Source organism: Brassica napus, chromosome A8 (assembly GCF_020379485.1).
Source record: "Brassica napus cultivar Da-Ae chromosome A8, Da-Ae, whole genome shotgun sequence".
Lineage (NCBI taxonomy): Eukaryota > Viridiplantae > Streptophyta > Magnoliopsida > Brassicales > Brassicaceae > Brassica > Brassica napus.
The window spans coordinates 21,189,488-21,206,691 of NC_063441.1; the positions used below are offsets into that span (position 1 = coordinate 21,189,488).

General features: G+C 38.0%; 4 protein-coding genes, 1 long non-coding RNA gene and 1 other non-coding gene across 6 annotated transcripts; 4 read left to right on the forward strand and 2 right to left on the reverse strand.

Annotated features, from left to right (window-relative positions):
• Positions 1-800: 800 nt before the first annotated feature.
• On the reverse strand, positions 801-2,006 carry LOC106399657. The gene is made up of 3 exons (XR_007315510.1): positions 1,625-2,006; positions 1,152-1,304; positions 801-1,079 (listed from the first exon to the last, which is right to left on the reverse strand). It is a non-coding gene; the product is annotated as an uncharacterized LOC106399657 (long non-coding RNA).
• Positions 2,007-3,923: 1,917 nt separating this feature from the next.
• On the forward strand, positions 3,924-6,576 carry LOC106379919 (protein HOTHEAD). Its single transcript, XM_013819766.3, has 5 exons — positions 3,924-4,101; positions 4,209-4,548; positions 4,861-5,162; positions 5,283-6,225; positions 6,330-6,576. The coding sequence occupies exons 1-5, from the start codon at positions 4,020-4,022 to the stop codon at positions 6,373-6,375; spliced, it is 1,713 nt and encodes a 570-aa protein (XP_013675220.2). The 5' UTR covers positions 3,924-4,019; the 3' UTR covers positions 6,376-6,576.
• A 100-nt stretch (positions 6,577-6,676) lies between these two features.
• On the reverse strand, positions 6,677-8,240 carry LOC106379920 (expansin-A7). The gene is made up of 3 exons (XM_013819767.3): positions 7,662-8,240; positions 7,237-7,552; positions 6,677-7,101 (listed from the first exon to the last, which is right to left on the reverse strand). The coding sequence occupies exons 1-3, from the start codon at positions 7,822-7,824 to the stop codon at positions 6,789-6,791; spliced, it is 792 nt and encodes a 263-aa protein (XP_013675221.1). The 5' UTR covers positions 7,825-8,240; the 3' UTR covers positions 6,677-6,788.
• Positions 8,241-10,044: 1,804 nt separating this feature from the next.
• On the forward strand, positions 10,045-11,645 carry LOC106382386 (copper chaperone for superoxide dismutase, chloroplastic/cytosolic-like). The gene is made up of 6 exons (XM_013822408.3): positions 10,045-10,277; positions 10,379-10,405; positions 10,503-10,575; positions 10,668-10,802; positions 10,913-11,136; positions 11,224-11,645. Exons 1-6 carry the CDS (start codon positions 10,047-10,049, stop codon positions 11,485-11,487), a joined length of 954 nt encoding a protein of 317 aa, XP_013677862.2. The 5' UTR covers positions 10,045-10,046; the 3' UTR covers positions 11,488-11,645.
• A 34-nt stretch (positions 11,646-11,679) lies between these two features.
• Positions 11,680-11,753, forward strand: TRNAV-AAC. The gene has a single exon. It is a non-coding gene; the product is annotated as a tRNA-Val (tRNA).
• Positions 11,754-14,163: 2,410 nt separating this feature from the next.
• LOC106382387 (probable sugar phosphate/phosphate translocator At1g12500) lies at positions 14,164-16,236 on the forward strand. The gene is made up of 2 exons (XM_013822409.3): positions 14,164-14,989; positions 15,540-16,236. Exons 1-2 carry the CDS (start codon positions 14,318-14,320, stop codon positions 15,951-15,953), a joined length of 1,086 nt encoding a protein of 361 aa, XP_013677863.1. The 5' UTR covers positions 14,164-14,317; the 3' UTR covers positions 15,954-16,236.
• Positions 16,237-17,204: the final 968 nt, after the last annotated feature.

Consider the following 17,204-nt stretch of genomic DNA (forward strand, 5'->3'; position numbering starts at 1 on the left):
AATGTAAATAAAACTGTAGAAACAGTAAGCAGACTATATGGTATTCCGTTTAAATAATTGATTCGTCTAGAGGAAAAGAGGAAACCTATCCAACGGCGAAAAAGATGGGACCTACACTACACCTAGCTTTTTATAGTTCCTGACGATAATTACCAAAATATCCAATAAAAGTATGCCACGTGGAAATCTACTGACCGTACGAACGAAACGGGACCTAGTTGTCTTAGACTCGAGTTACTAATTAAATTTACTTTGGTTTCATTCATCTTAATGGCATTATTTTAGGTAGCTTAAATAATCATTAGAGTTAGTTGACTTTGTCTATGCTTTTGACAACTAAAAAGAAGTCCATCTGTATTTCATGTTTTATTAGCTGTACAAGCATACTGTACTCCACTATTTCTTTTTCTTTTTTATTATTTATTTTCCCAATCATTGACTTCTTTTTTGGTTGTTTAACGTAGAACACTTGTCTTCCCACTCTATAAATTCAGATTCTAGCTGGGAAACCATTTATGTATTAACATTTATTTTAAACGATATTTAAAAAAAAAAGATTTTAAACGATATATTGAGACCAGTGTTTCAATATAAATTAAAAATTGCTAAACTAAGATTCATTTGCTATAAAATTCACTTGACATATGGTTGCATTTAAGTTTTTGAATATCTCATACTCCTGTCCTGGTCTATGTAGTATTATTAACTTTTGGAGTTTAACAACTTAGAGCATGATTATCAATGGGACTTAATTGGTGGTCCTTAGAGTTTTTTATTGTTATTTATAGATTAGGACATTGTTAAGGATTTTTAATGAAAATGGTGATTATTGGTGGGACTTTTGTTGGTCTTTAGGTTAAACAACATACCTGCATAGAGGTAAGGCGAGAATGATAAACTACACTCGCATGGTAACAAACAAATTAATTAAGAACCAGAGACAAACAAATTAAGAAGACCAAATTAGATGAAAATGAGAAAAGATTGATCCCTCGCTTCACTAGGATTCTCATAAGCCTTTGCCTGATCTTTTGCTTGTCCTTGCACTCACTGTTTTTCTCCATCTCTTGCCTAATACTCTGTTTCAAACACGGATTAACAATCAAGCTTACTATCAATCATCAAAGAGCAATGAATACAAGAACACAAACCTCTAAACTGAGGAGGAGCTCTATGAGCTATCTTCAATGTGTGCCTGTAAAGTTTAAGCACTCGAGCTCGGAGGATAAAGCTCTGCAAATCTAAGGCATTAACCATAATCGACGATCCAAAGCTCCTTTACTGGGGTGGAGGCAGATATGTCTCTGTTGACAGCATTAGAGCCTCATTAAGTCATAACTAGTTTTTAAAAGCACAAAACAATTTCAAAAAACAAACTCCAAAAAAAGTTCTAACAAGCAGAAGAACTGAAACTGATAAAAAACATCACAACTAAAACATATTAAAAAAAAAAATGAAGATTACAACATCAACAGTTTGAGTAACATCTAGATCTAAATCCAATCGAAACTTTTTGATATTTTGAAAATTCTAAAAGCTCATGAACGGAGAACATTCAGGCAATTAAGTAGAAGAAGACCTCAAAACCCAGAAACAAATGCAATGGAAAAAGGAAAGTGGTTACCTTTTTAGAAGCTCTCTTCTTCGGAGATTGATGGAGAGAAGTTGCTCGATTGCTTGGTGAAGAACCCAACTTTTTTTTTTGTTTCTCTGATACTAAAGAATTCAAAATCTGAAATCAATGCATATAAAGAGATTTTCTGTTCAATCGAATCCCTAATTGTTCTGTACACATTCCATGGAAAGCATCAACGCCGACCTGATTCTCGACGGACGCCACCTTTACATCCGCGCCACTTCGCCGCAGCACATGGATCATCATCATGATCGTCGTGGAGAGTGAAGCGGAGAAGAAACGGAGAGAGAGAGAATCAACGAGAGAGAGAAGAGAGAAACTCATCTTGACGCGTGGCATTAAGGACGCGTGCAAAAACTTCTTAATTAAGAGTCGTCCCGAATGTTTTCTGCTTTTTTCATTTAAATTTTTCCCCTTATTCGTAGGACTTGTGGCTAAGAAGTGCCGATAATCTTGCTCTTAAATGCAACTATCCAGAAAATAAAAGCCCATCATAGGAGTGTTTTTTTGTCAGAACTTATATTGACAAAAAGGGATACCGAAAATATATAATGGGCGTTTAGCCCGTTTTCTTTTTGTAGTTGAATCGAGACCATGCACATAGTTTGGCCCATAATTTGATATATTAATCATAGTTTTATTTCAACAAAGACACCCTATGAGGCTATGACCTATGTAACATCGAACATACAAAAAGAGTACAATTCTACTAGTAAACAATTAGAACCAATTGGTTTTAAAAAACTGTATGATCTGTTATAAAAAAAAACAACTGTTTTTTGCTCGTAAAATAATGGCATCATACATTCAAAAGTAAGTTCATAACAGAAATTGCTAATCAAGCATTTTAAGCTCCGCTAGAACCATTTTCACTTTCGTGCCAAAGGGACAAGGGTAAGGACTAAGGAGTGCTTGAATCAAACAAGCCACACTTTGTGATTTTGTATTTAATTAACATGCATAATGCAAATTAGGAGTCGGGTAGTGACGCAACAACAATACAAAAACTAGCTCTCAGTGTAAACAAAAAAAAATTGAACTTGCGTCCTTCGTAAATATTCTCCATTTCAGCAGCCATAAAATAAAATGACAAGTAACGTCGGTCAGTCTATGTAATGTAGTGGTAATCATGGTCTGTAGAAAGTGGAATAGAGGTAACAATTAATTTGCTCATATATATACATACATTAGGCTTGTGGCTTTCATATTATGAGGCCAGCCATAAATATATACCAATAAGGATTGCTAGGATACACGGTTTATTAATCTAGTCGGCCACTCGGTTTTTCCCCCTGGTAAACTATCATCATATATTTTCATTGAAGTAACTGCTAGCCGACCATTAATGAATAGCAACCAAAATCTTCGGCCATTTGTTGTCCTCTTCCTTTCTTTTTCATATCGTATTACGTTCTTGTCTAGCCAAATTTCAATAATGAAAAGCATATAAATGTTGACAGGTAATTTATTTTCAACTATCAAAAAGAAAATACAGTAAATTATAATTAATGAATGAATTTACACAACGATTCTATTTTATTGAAAACTCACTCGTCAACTAATGGTCGTAGAACGAATTAAAATGCCTCAAATATACCATATTTTGCTGGACGCGACTAACCATTAAGACTTGGTGAACAATATTTCTTGTGGTTGTACTTCTGCTGTATTAATCGAGGAAGTAACAAATAAAGAAGATAAATCAAGCGATATTATCACATTTAAACTATTGCAAGTACAAACATATTTAAAATCATCACTAAATACCACCTAAAACTGGTCATCGGCGTAGTCTATTAGTAATTGTAAATATTATTCTTCCTAAAAGTGATGAGCAGTAATGCTAATTTTCGTTTCATTCAATCAGAACTATGTTCATTGTTTCCACCTAACATATTAGGCTTATTATGATCATACGAAAAAAAAGAGTTGGTGCATTTTAACTGTAACCAACTCTATTAAAATGGAGGTTTGTCATCAAAACATACTATATCTATATAATAATTATCACAAATTTATATTTCCAGATTTCTTTATTCATGTCCAAGATTGACAGGTAAGTGTAGCAGTTTATTTAATGCATTCCCTATAAGTTTTATCGGTCCATTTAGTTTATTTTCTCGTGTTACTCCATATAATTTGCATTTTCTTTAAAATTATTACCATTTAAAAAACTTTCTGAACTTTTATATGCTCCACAGGTTGACACGTGTCCATGAAAGTAGACATAGAATTTTGGTGTTGCATTCCTCAGAATTATATGGACTCTCACATTGCCTCTAGCTAGTTATATATATAAAGAAAGGGTCGAACATTTCTTTCACATTGGCACTTGATATATACAAAGTGACAGAGTTCTACTCTAAATATTTTTTCTAACTTCATGATGGATAGAGTATGGTTATGGAGATTCTTTGCTGCTCTTTCTTTGTTCCTGCATTCTCCAATTTGTTATTCTGACAAAGGTAATTAATTAATATGCATTTACATTCTAGTATTCTACATTCGCATATAGTTTATACATATGTGCGTTAGTGTGTGGATTTATACAGTTTTACCTAATTTATCGCAGCTCCAAACTACTCCTTCATGCGCGACGCGACAGGGAGTCCAACGACGTCGTACTACGACTATATCATCATCGGTGGCGGGACCGCCGGATGCCCTCTAGCCGCAACGCTATCTCAAAATTCTAGCGTTTTGCTACTGGAACGCGGTGGCGCGCCATACAATAACCCAAATATCACGAGGCTCTCGGCTTTCGGAGCCGCTCTTTCTGATTTGTCCGAAGCCTCACCGTCTCAGCGTTTCATATCGGAGGATGGCGTCATTAACGCACGTGCTAGAGTTCTCGGCGGCGGAAGCGCTCTCAACGCCGGCTTCTACACACGTGCCGGTACCAAATATGTTAGGTTAGTGGCAGTGCACATGTATAGTCTATTCCATGCACTTTTATCTACATATACATTTTGAGTACGATGAATTTCGATATTTATGTGTGTTTCAACATTTTTAACACAACTTATCATGCACGGTAATTACGTATATAGATTTATATATTAGCTATTACTATACAGCATAAACTATTACTCTGCAAAAAAATATATGTTTTATTTATTTTATTTTATTTTTTGCGCCAAAAATATTTATGGCTGTTGTTGGTTGTTGCGTTTGGTACGTCGACGTTTATAATAATTAATTAGCACGAATTGAAATGTTGTTAGAAACATGGGTTGGGACGGAGGACTAGCGAACGAGTCGTACAGTTGGGTAGAAGCCAAAGTGGCGTTTCAGCCGCCGATGGGACGGTGGCAAACCGCCGTTAGAGATGGCTTATTGGAAGTTGGAATCGTCCCAAATAATGGTTTCACTTATGATCACATCAATGGCACGAAATTTGGAGGTACTATTTTTGATCATAACGGTGATAGACACACCGCCGCCGATTTGCTGGAGTACGCCGATCCAAATGGTATCACCGTCCTTTTGCATGCTACTGTCCACCGGATATTGTTTCGGACTCGAGGTACTTAATGTGGTACTAGTAACATACTTTTTACTTTACATTTTATGGTAGTTTAAATATTAATATATGACTGTATATTGAAATGTATGATTAGCTAATTATCAGTTATACGCGTTTAAGGTACCACCAAGCCAATAGCCAACGGAGTTGTGTACCGAGACCGGACCGGTCAGGCCCACCGAGCTTACTTAAAGGAAGGCTCATCTAATGAGATCATAGTATCCGCCGGAACCCTAGGGAGCCCACAGCTCCTTATGCTAAGCGGCGTCGGGCCATCAGCTCAACTACAGGCCCAAAATATCACGGTGGTGATGGACCAGCCTCACGTGGGTCAAGGGATGTACGACAACCCTATGAACGCCGTGTTCATCCCTTCTCCGGTCCCCGTTGAGGTCTCACTCATCGAGGTAGTTGGAATTACTGGCGAAGGAACATACGTTGAAGCTGCCGGTGGAGAGAATTTTGGCGGTGGTGGTAGTAGTGGTAGTGGTTCCTCCGCTAGAGACTACTATGCAATGTTTTCTCCAAAGGCAACCTTATTAGAGTCAAACTCAATGAAGTTATCATCAGCGCAACCTTTTCAAGGAGGATTTATTTTAGAGAAAGTAATGGGTCCATTATCCACGGGTCATTTGGAGCTCCGGACCCGAAACCCGAATGATAACCCAGTTGTGACTTTCAACTATTTCCAACACCCGGACGACCTAAAAAGATGCGTTCGAGGGATCCAAACTATAGAGAGAGTTGTGCAATCTAAGGCGTTTGCACGGTTTAAGTATGCGGATATGCCTTTTGAATATTTGCTTAACCTTACCGCCAGTACTCCAGTCAATCTGAGGCCGCCTCGAAGCGGTCCTGGAGCCTCGTTGCCTCCATCCGCTGAGGAATTTTGCCAACATACGGTTACAACAATTTGGCATTACCATGGAGGATGTGTTGTTGGTAGAGTGGTCGATGGGGATTATAAGGTTATTGGTATCGACCGACTTAGAGTCATTGACATGTCCACCGTTGGTTATTGTCCCGGTACAAACCCTCAAGCCACGGTTATGATGCTTGGCAGGTGAAACAAATATTTGCTTCTATCATCTAATATGCTATGTTGACCAGGTTACATTTTTCACTAATGGCTAATGATTTTTCGTTGACTTGAATATTTGCATGCAGATATATGGGTGTGAAGATCATGAGAGAGAGACTCATCAATAAGTAGTGATTTGATCTCGTATCAGAGTATGGAGACGTTGTTACAAAAGAATCAAGACCTCATTAATCAATGTTTTCAGTAGCTGCTTATAAATTATCCGTAGTAATTTTCTTGTTAGAAAATGTGATTTATTGTTTGAAAGTTTTCACACGCACACAAAAATAAAAGTTTCCACATGTGTTTAGGAAATGAAAGTCTTCTGATCAAGAAGTAGCATTGACTTCATCATCGTGACTTTGATTATGAAGAGTGATATCACAATTACATACGTACATACATTCATGTAGATGTATAACACAAAGCCGGGCCTATATATAATCCCACAACAAAAAGGCCACCGAAACTTCTTAAAGTCACAAAAGCAACAAAATAAAATCAGAAGGGAAAAATCATTACAAGAGAAAAAGCTGTAATTGATTTTAGCGGAAATTGGCACTACTCTTGTAAGTCATGCCAGCGTTCCAGTTAGACGGAGCAACGTTCCAAGCATAGACGGTTTCACCGGTTGTGTAAGAAGTGACCCGGAAAGAGAGGGACTGACCATAGAGAGAGGAAAAGGCTTGGTAAGAAGCCCCCCAGTTGTGGCTCATGCTTATCCAATTAGTCCGACTACCTTTCACGGCCATGCTCTTTATGTCTCCGGCACCGCCAACATTCATGACGAAGATGAGAAGCCAATAAGCATTGCCTTGGAACTGAAACCTCATACCTCCACTCCTTTTGCATGCGACTCTACATTATATCAATCGCATAGCATATATATATATATTAGTTACATAAATATAATTTTGGAGTATGAGTTTCTAGGTGTCGTATTTATAGTTATATGACTATAAACATTTATCAATTATGGGGTATATAATATACCTGCGGTATGCAACAGGGATGATACCGGCCTTCCAGTTAGCGAGCTTCATGAAAGCAGGTTTAGCCATATCGAAATGGGTTCTAGGAGGGTTGCACCAACCACCATTGTTGGAATCTTGGTACCAATTAGGAGGGCAAAGGTTAGTGGCTGTGACCACCGTCGATGGGTTTCCATAGTAACAATGTTTCGACTTCACACACATTATTTGGAAACATTGGCCGCATCCGTAACCGTCTTTGAACAATGTCGTGCTTAGCGCAGCTGTGGCCAAGCCGTATCCGCTGTTAAACAGGTTTCCATACCCACATGCACCACCTGAATATATATGAATAAAGCAAATTTTTCTTAAAAATTTGCACATGTTTTTGATCTTGGTGATAGTATCGTATATGTACATGAGAGCGAAATATATATTGTTACGTACCCATGGTTTCACTACCGGTTTCGTCGCCGTAGAAAGTGGCATGAGCGTATCTCCACGGGCTGGGCTTGTAATATCCGGCGACAAACTCACCAGAGATAGCGAAGACGACGAAAACTATAGCAAAGAATTTGTTGAAGCTCCAAGAACTTGAGACTGGACCCATCTTTTGTATCCTTTTTGTTTTCGATGGGTTGGTCTTTTTGGTTTGTTTGTTGATGAAGTAATCGACTTAGCGCCAGAGTTATATAGATGGGGCTTTTCAACGATAGTAGTGGTGACTACGTGAGGGCCATGATTCATTTTCTGTGTGTTTAATGTAGACGTTTGTCCGTACTGAATGAAATTGGTTTCATTTCGTTGAATTTTTGCAATAGAACTATTAAAAAATCACTAGAGAAAACAAGTCAAATTATTGTTTAAGTGAAGTTTAAGAATATATTACAAGTTTTCAAATTGACGTGCGAGCAGGTTCTATAGGCGGTTCTTGTACCGACCTTATCCAATCTCCTACGTGCGTCTATGAATATTATACACTACATTCACACAATTGTAATGAATTTCTTTCCAATGATTTTTTTTTTCTGAAACACTAATGTTGACAATTATTGTAAATACTAAATTATGAATTTTAAGTTTATAATTTTGTCCAAATTAGAGAGCAGAGCAGATTAAGAAGTTAACACTGACCTGGAGACCATCCATTAGACCTACAGTCTAATGTGTAGAACCGATTCAACTAGGACCTGTAGAAGAAGAAAACAAAGGAGGAGCAGAATGTAGTATTAGTAAACAACAGTGTAAAGAAGGTCCTGAACATCCTCTTGGTTTTGGCTTAGATTAGTACCTTTAATTATTTTGACTTTTATGCTACTTTGTATCCATGCAACTTAAAAAAAAATTATATATGATGTTATTTACGTTTAGGATAGTAGCACTAAATGAAATTAATGATTCAAAAGATTCAAAACTAATCTTTTAAACGACTCTACTTACGAAGACAAAGACAAATTGCTTTTGAAATCTAGAAGTGTGTATAAAATAATAAAATAAAAATGATAAAATTTTAAAGGTAGTGACTTTGTGAATGTGAAAGGCTAAAAAATAAAATAAAAAGCAATTTCATCTCCAACTTGAGCTTGTGATTTTGAATGATAAAAAACAAGACCCTTTAACAATAGATTGACTATTATCCCTTATAATCAAACCGGACGATCTCTCAATCCAATTGAACCGGGTAAACCAAACGCCGGTTCGAGAAAAAACGCGTTCAACTTAGCGAAGCGCAGCCTCTGGAACAGTGTTTAAAAACCATGTTGTGACCACAGCAGCACGTGGAGACAAGACAATCAAAACCAAACAGCTCGTCAGGAACTTTCTGGTCCGTTCTCAAACACACACAACTAAACCAAAGATAAAAAAAATAAAAAGCTGAAGAAGGAAAGGAATGGCTTATTTTGTTTACTTGTTTAGGTTTTGTCGAGAGAAAGTAGAGAGAGAAAGTAGATCTTGAAGTTGGTCCGGCGAGCGGCCGGCGCGTGAGCGTGCGTGCCGTCGCCGGAGCCCCTAGAGTAGCTTTAAAGATGTTGGTCGTGCGTCTCTCCTTCGTCACCTCCGTCTTCCGCCTTGTCTGAGCTCTGGTTCAGGCCTCCTCTGCGGAGGTTCTGTCTTTGGAGTCAAGACGCGGTCGGGTGAAGGTACGGTGGGGAGAAGCTAAGGGTTTTTAGCCAGTGGATGTTTCTTCTCCGGGAGATGGAGGCTCCTTCAGCTCCGTCGCCGCCGGTTCTTGTCTCCGGGAGGGGAGGCTTTTGCAGCTCCGCCTTCGTCGGTTCTGTTCTCCGGGGGGTGAAGGTTTCTTCAACCTTGCGTCGCCGGTTTGTTGCTCCAGTCTTTTGGTTCGGTCTTTGATTTCGTTGGGTGTGTGTTGGGTGTGTGTGGGGGTCTTTTGGTTCGTGATTCCAAGTGGGTAATGGTTTTGTGCTGTCGGAGGAGCTCTCGATCGGATCGATGATGCTCTCCGAAGCGAGAACAAAGCGTGAAAGAGAAGAGGTGGTCTTGATGGAGGCTTTGCGGTTTGTCCGAGCTCCTGGCCTCCGGTGGTGTATCTCCGGCGACTTCTCGAGATGGTGAAGGTCAGGTTGATGCTGACGTGACGCGTGCCGCACTGAGGGGCGTTATCCTTACACGTGCCGAGCGTCCCTGACCCGTGGGCCGGTTGAAGTCGTTCGGGTTGGTTGTTGGGCCGTAGGGCCGTTTGAGTGTGTGTTTCCCCCATTTGTTTTGGGTTTTGTTGGCTTTTGGTTGGGCCTCGGACTATGTAATTTGGGCTTAAACCCTTTTCAGTTTTTATTATAATAAACTTGACGGAAAAAAAAAAAAAAGAAAGGAATGGCTTCAATTCTGCGGTCAGTGGCAACTGCTACAGCCGCCGTAGCAGCCGCGTCTGCGATTCCAATCGCGATCGCCCTCTCCTCTTCTTCATCTTCCTCCTCTACCAAATCTCAATCTACCAATCTCTCCTTCCTCCCCCGATCGTCTCCACGTCGCTTGGGGCTTTCACGAAGCTTCGCCAGCTCTCCGATGACGACCGTCCCCGCTTCTGATCGTAATCTCCGTCAGGTTTGCTCAATTCTATTATAAGTTTCAATCTTTAGCTTTGCCCTTTTCTTAATTCGATGGTTTAATTAATAAAGTAGCTGACTTTTTTTGTTTTCTTGCAGGAGGATCGAGTCATGCCTCAGCTTCTTGTAAGTCTTTCTCTTTACTCTCTAGAAACATCACTTCAGTTACTACAAGAACTTAAGATTCAGATACTGAGAGCTTATGTTGGTTGGTTGTTTATAGACTGAGTTCATGGTGGATATGAAGTGTGAGGGTTGCGTTAACGCCGTGAAGAACAAGTTAGAAACTGTTGAAGGTAGTTTCTTTTTGAGTTTATTTAAGTTCTGTTCTTGTTTTTGGTATATTTAAGCTCTTGTTGCTTGTCGTGTGTGATGGAATTGGCAAAAGGGATTGAGAAAGTGGAGGTGGATCTGCCTAACCAAGTTGTGAGGATACTTGGATCTTCTCCTGTTAAGGCTATGACTCAAGCTTTGGAGCAAACCGGTCGTAAAGCTCGTTTGATTGGCCAAGGTGTTCCTCAAGGTTAGCTATCTTTTCTCTCAGCTCTCTCATAGAACCTGTAGGAGCTCTTAGATTGGTTTATGTGAACTGTCTTTCCATCGATAACATGTACTTTGTGACGTGTTTGGCAGACTTCTTGGTCTCGGCTGCAGTGGCGGAGTTCAAAGGACCAGACATCTTTGGGGTGGTTAGATTTGCTCAGGTCAGTATGGAGCTCGCGAGGATTGAAGCCAACTTTACTGGCTTGTCTCCCGGTAAACACAGTTGGTGTATCAACGAGTATGGAGATCTCACAAACGGAGCAGCCAGCACCGGGAACTTGTACAACCCACTTCAAGATCATACCCACACAGAGGTTTGTCAAGCTCACTCTAAAAAACATCACATTGTTCTTTAAAAATTCAAAAGTATTTACCGTTTGTGTTTGTTTTCTTCTGTGAAGCCATTGGGCGGCCTGGGAACACTAGAGGCAGACCAAAGCGGAGAGGCGTTTTACACGGGGAAGAAAGAGAAGCTCAAGGTTGTGGATCTAATTGGGAGAGCCGTGGTGGTTTACAAGACAGAGGATAAGAACTCAGGGCCTGGATTAACAGCTGCAGTGATTGCTAGAAGCGCAGGAGTTGGAGAAAACTACAAGAAGCTTTGTACTTGTGATGGTACTGTCATTTGGGAAGCTACAGACAGCGATTTCGTTACCAGTAATTAAACAATAAGATATTGAGACTACATTACGTCTTGTAGCACTTTAAGACTTTGTTTTGGTTCAAATTCAAAGACTGTCTTGAAACAATAAAAGCTTCTTGTATTGTACCAAACTCGACTTAACAGCTTAGCAAGGCCAAGAGCTTGGCAGTTTGTATTTAATCTAGAAAGATGGTTGTTAGTTGAGTACACAAGAGGTTTCGTGGTGTAGTTGGTTATCACGTCAGTCTAACACACTGAAGGTCTCCGGTTCGAACCCGGGCGAAGCCATTGTTATTAGAATATTTTCTCTTTTTTGTATTGACCAAATGTTGTGGATAATGTTTTGCTGCTGACTGTTTTACGGCCCCATGCAAATAGCTTTAGTCCCACTATTATTAGGCCCACCAAAGTTGGGTTGCACATGGAAACAAATGGTTACTACAGCAGTCTGCCCCCACATGATTTATTATTATTGTAGATAAACATAAGAAGTATTTAAAACACCAAAGAACATGTGATGTGCTATATAGACAGAAATAAATCATCATATAACAGTAAACAACCTCACATTGACAGAAATAAATCACATATACTGAATGTACTATACTATTTTAGTTTATTACTGATTCTAATTTTCTTCTTTTGTTACCGATTCATTACATCATTATTTTCTTTTGGGTAAAGATTAAAGCATACTCCAGAAAATAAAAGGATTATTGTAAATATAAACGTAGTAACGTAGGCATCCATCATTTTAGGTTTGTTACAAAGCGTCGTGGCGTAATCATTTATCATCATTCATTGGATTTTATCTCAAGGTACTGAGGTAGTTTGCAAAAGGACTACAAAATGCAAAAGTTTGATGGTCCTTCTAAGTAAAGATAGCTCCTTCATACACTCGTATTACGGATCGATACTCGTACGTGCGTATTAGTGTATTAATACTAAACACTTAGATTATATTATATGTGTCTCCATATCGTTGACAAATATATCTTCATATTCATAGATAACTGTTTTTAGGAGTCCGATCCATGTATTATTTATTATATTTAACATGATTATAAAAAAAATGTATTATCTATTATGTAAGAACTCTCCATATTAAAAAAACGCTTGCGTGCGGTAAGAAAATAGGTAAGGACCTACGAGAAAATGATTTATTGATAGATACACATCTTAAAATTGGACATATAAGATCATATCGTATAATACAAAGGCTAAAATCATGTTTTTCTCCTTTATGTGTTATTCTTTTGGTGTAAATCTCTTTTCTGTGTTTCAAACTTCATAATGTATTTATTCCTTTTCAAAGTGGGACATTTTCTCTTTTTTTTTGTCAATGGAAAAATAATTTTTCACCTTGTAATTGATTAAGACATTTACAAGAGTTTAAATAGAGTTTTTTTTTTGGTAAAAAGTTTAAATAGAGTTTCTCATATAATTGAAAAATAAAAAGAAAAGAAGTTCTCAATAAAAAAAAATTCTGACTGTCACTTAAAATAACACTACCAAAATGTTGTATGGTTTAATTGTTTAAAATAAAATAAAATATGACTGTACAGTTAAAATACTTATCTTTTAAAAAACACTCATTCGTTGACTTAAAAATAAAGATATTCTCACAAATTTCTACTCCACACCATTTTAATTTTACTTTCTATCACATGAGTGATATATTGTTCGAATCCACTTGGATGCAAGTTGTTATTTCCTTTTTCCTTTTGAAAAAGTGATATTTGTAACTATTAAAGCCATCTTACAAAATCGCATGCATGAACCGTTAGCAAAATGACAAGTGAAGAACCCAAAACAACCAATGGAATGAAATAAAGAAAATATTTTACAGAAATCAAGCATTAAATTTTGCGAAGAATATTACATGCTATTGGCCAAGACTTCTTTTCTAGAACTATGATCTATTTTTTTAAGTCACACTTTTTTGTTTCTTACCATAATTGGTATTCAACTTTTAGTGACTCAGCAGTAACTAGATAAACTACTTGAAGGTATCATGTGGCAGTGGCACATGCCATGATGCACACATATACCTAGATCACACATTTAGTCTTTTTAATGGCAAACTAAACGCGTGATTAATGCTAATGTGAAAGAAAAATCGCGTTATTACTTCACAGATCTGATTTGTTTTTGGTATATGTAACAACCTATTTTGTTAAAGGTATATGTTACAACCTTTATTACAATGTACTATGGTCAAATGTAATTTATTTTCAATGTACTGTTCAAAATTAAACAATTATATACACAAAGCGCGTTTACACTTACTTTATATACATAGACCCACAACTTTCAACATTTACAGAATGCAAGTTTAGTCTTGAAAGATACCAAAAAAAAACTTCACGGAATTGTAGGATTAATGATGAGATTTTCCAATTCTTTCAACACCAAAGCTACTATTGTGTATTTGTATTATTGACAATTATCAAAACAAAACTTGAAAAAAAGAGACAAAGAACGGCTAATTATTAGTGGGTTCATAATTATTAATTAGGATGCGTCATTAAAGGGGAATTTAAATTAGGCTGCGCCGTAGAGGATTGCTTCCGTTGGATCATAAACATGGACCTACTACCGACACTTCTGACTCATGCTTGAACTCCGAACACAAGACTTCGAATCTTAAAATTAATTTCGTTAGATTTTTTTCTTCTTTTTAATTTAAAATAAAAGTATTCCCTCCAACTATCAGATCCAACGACTGATATCACTTTACAGCTGAATCTAAATCTCCACCGTTCGATATACATTCATCTTCTTCCTCTTTCTTCTACTTCCTACCACACTCAGATCTCAGACAAGAAAAAAAAAGCCTCTCTCTAACTAAAATGGTGGAAGCTCAATCATGGACCACGCGGCGGATGAGCAACCCGAGGTTCGACGCCGCCGCCACCACCACACCAACAGTCATCGACATCCCCGGAACACCTCCACACTCCTCCGCCTCCTCCAATGGAAAACCCTTCTTCCTCTCCTCCCCCACAGTATCTCCCTCCGTCCTCACGGCGGCGATTATCGCTGCCTGGTTCGGTTCCAACATAGGAGTCCTCCTCCTGAACAAGTACCTCCTCTTCTACTACGGCTTCCGCTATCCAATCTTCTTGACCATGACGCACATGCTCTCCTGCGCCGCCTACAGCTCCGCCGTCATCAACATCGCCGGTATCGTGCCGCGTCAGCACATCCTCTCCCGCCGTCAGTTTCTGAAGATTCTTGCACTCTCGGCGATCTTTTGCCTATCCGTAGTGTGCGGCAACACTTCTCTCCGTTACATCCCTGTTTCTTTTAATCAGGCGATCGGAGCCACCACGCCGTTCTTCACCGCCGTCTTCTCTTTCCTCATTACCTGTAAAACAGAGTCCACCGAAGTTTACTTGGCTTTGCTTCCCGTCGTTTCCGGCATAGTTCTCGCTTCTAACTCCGAGCCTTCGTTTCATCTCTTTGGTTTCCTCATTTGCGTCGCTTCCACCGCCGGTAGAGCTCTTAAATCCGTCGTCCAGGTATGGTAGTTAACGATTAACCGGTTTTGTTTAGTTGATTTTACAGTTTAGTATGAATTGAACCGGGATTTGTGTTCGAAATCGGTTTTATTACAACAAATGTCTCAATGTCTGAAACTACTAATGTAGTTTTGATCTCACTTCGGTCGGAAGACTTCAAGTACAGTTCGAATCCGGTTTGGTCTTTATTTAATTGGTTTGGTCGGTTTTATAGTTTACTATGGATTGAATCAGAATTTTTGGTCGAAGTCGGTTTTATTACAACAAATGTCTCTATGTCGGAATCTGCTAGTTCTGATCTCACTTTGGTCGGAAGTTCAGTTCAGTTCGAATCCGGTTTGATTTGGTCGGAATTACAGTTTAGTATCAATTAAACCGGAGTTTGTGTCCGAATTGCGTTTGGTTTCCGTTATTACAACAAATGTCTGAATGTCTGAATTTACTAGTTCGGATCTCACTTTGGTCGGAAGTTCAGTTCGGTTCGAATCCGGTTTGATCTTTATTAAGATCGGTTTAGTTTGGTTTTGACCATGTTTTGTGTATTTTGCAGGGGATTATTCTGACGTCAGAATCAGAGAAGCTACATTCAATGAATCTTCTGCTCTACATGGCTCCAATGGCGGCTTGTATCTTACTACCATTTACGCTATACATCGAAGGAAACGTACTAAGGATCCTAATTGAAAAGGCGAGGACCGATCCATTGATCATCTTCTTGCTCGCAGGGAATGCGACAGTGGCATATTTAGTAAATTTGACGAACTTCTTGGTGACAAAGCACACAAGTGCTCTCACCTTGCAGGTTTTAGGCAACGGGAAAGCCGCGGTGGCTGCCGGAGTTTCGGTTTTGATATTTAGGAATCCGGTGACGGTGATGGGTGTTGCCGGATTTGGAGTCACGATTATGGGAGTGGTTCTCTATAGCGAAGCTAGGAAGAGATCCAAGTTGCTTAACCAGAAGTGAAATGTGAAAGTGGGGCAAGAGACTGGGTTTAAACCGGTGAAGTAATTTCTTATTTTATGGTATTTTTCGGTTAAAGTATCTTGATTCTTTGAAATTCTGCTATTGTTTTGAACCGGTTTGAGAGGGGGAAATGTAACTGTAAATGGTTGAGATTGATTGGGGGAAGATATAAAACTAAAAAGGGTAATATATATATAACAAAAGTGGAAAAGTAGGGGGCAGAATTAAAAGAAAAAACACTGTATCGTTCTTTTATTTTTCTTTAAATTCTTCTCTTGTATTATTATTTCGTTTTATAGTTTGTAATTTATTACCAAAATTATCGAAACATAAGGGGAAAAAGTTAAAAATAATAAATTTCTTTCTTCCATTAGGTGGAATCGCATTGTCATCTGGTTGGTTAAATTCGCACATTATTTTACTTTGTTGTTTCTTTGCAACTTGCTCTTTCTTTTTCTTTTTCTTTTTTGACAACTTGCTAGATTATGTACATGTAACATGCTACTATTTTCAATATTACTTTTTTCTTTAAAATAATGTGTTGCAATTTTCAACATTTTTTATTCTTATAATGATTTGGAATTACAGTTTTGATCTAAAAGCTGCTAGCTTAAGAGTTTGTTCTTTGTTAACAAAAAGTTTGATTTTTATTTTCTAAACTTTTTTAATACACATGTTTACTATAATTGACGAAGCAACCTCTATTCGGCTGAACGAAACGTGGCAACCAAAATTGAATCTGTATTAAATAGGTCCTTGATAAGTTGATGATGATGTTTTAGCTAATGTAGGGTTGAGTGTATCATTAGACTTACTTAGACTTACTTGCCAATGTGTGTTCGAATATAGTTAACGTTTTAAGGTGGTTACACCACTAGATATTTTAGGCTTCTATATAGTTAATATTATTACTATCATCTTACATGCTTGATTTCATATAGAATGTAAATAAATCCAAGTTGTTGTGGTTTCGTTCTCATAATTGCATATATATAAATAAATCTATCGGGTTAGTTGTAAAGCAAAACTTTGTCAAGAGTTTATGTTTGTATATTGTTTTCAGTAAAATGAAAATAGGAGTAGAGACAGATAATGACAGCTTGTGAGTTTGTCATTTGGTCCAACCTATGTGAGGCTATCAATTGATTTATTATCACTTTTGTATTATTTTTATGTCAAGATTCAAAGTTTTTTTGTTTGTTGTTGGAATAAAGGGAAAAGTAAAATCAATGAGGGACCAATTCATGAAAA

Excerpts from the sequence above, each read along its gene's own strand:
- LOC106379920 (XM_013819767.3), bottom strand. The coding sequence starts at position 7,824 with ATGGGTCCAGTCTCAAGTTCTTGGAGCTTCAACAAATTCTTTGCTATA. Across the intron at positions 7,553-7,661 it reads AACCGGTAGTGAAACCATGG|GTGGTGCATGTGGGTATGGA; the intron begins GTACGTAACAAT and ends ATATATATTCAG. Across the intron at positions 7,102-7,236 it reads ATCCCTGTTGCATACCGCAG|AGTCGCATGCAAAAGGAGTG; the intron begins GTATATTATATA and ends GATATAATGTAG.
- LOC106382387 (XM_013822409.3), top strand. The coding sequence starts at position 14,318 with ATGGTGGAAGCTCAATCATGGACCACGCGGCGGATGAGCAACCCGAGG. Across the intron at positions 14,990-15,539 it reads CTCTTAAATCCGTCGTCCAG|GGGATTATTCTGACGTCAGA; the intron begins GTATGGTAGTTA and ends TGTATTTTGCAG.
- LOC106382386 (XM_013822408.3), top strand. The coding sequence starts at position 10,047 with ATGGCTTCAATTCTGCGGTCAGTGGCAACTGCTACAGCCGCCGTAGCA. Across the intron at positions 10,278-10,378 it reads CTGATCGTAATCTCCGTCAG|GAGGATCGAGTCATGCCTCA; the intron begins GTTTGCTCAATT and ends GTTTTCTTGCAG. Across the intron at positions 10,406-10,502 it reads GAGTCATGCCTCAGCTTCTT|ACTGAGTTCATGGTGGATAT; the intron begins GTAAGTCTTTCT and ends GGTTGTTTATAG.
- LOC106379919 (XM_013819766.3), top strand. The coding sequence starts at position 4,020 with ATGATGGATAGAGTATGGTTATGGAGATTCTTTGCTGCTCTTTCTTTG. Across the intron at positions 4,102-4,208 it reads AATTTGTTATTCTGACAAAG|CTCCAAACTACTCCTTCATG; the intron begins GTAATTAATTAA and ends AATTTATCGCAG. Across the intron at positions 6,226-6,329 it reads ACGGTTATGATGCTTGGCAG|ATATATGGGTGTGAAGATCA; the intron begins GTGAAACAAATA and ends ATTTGCATGCAG.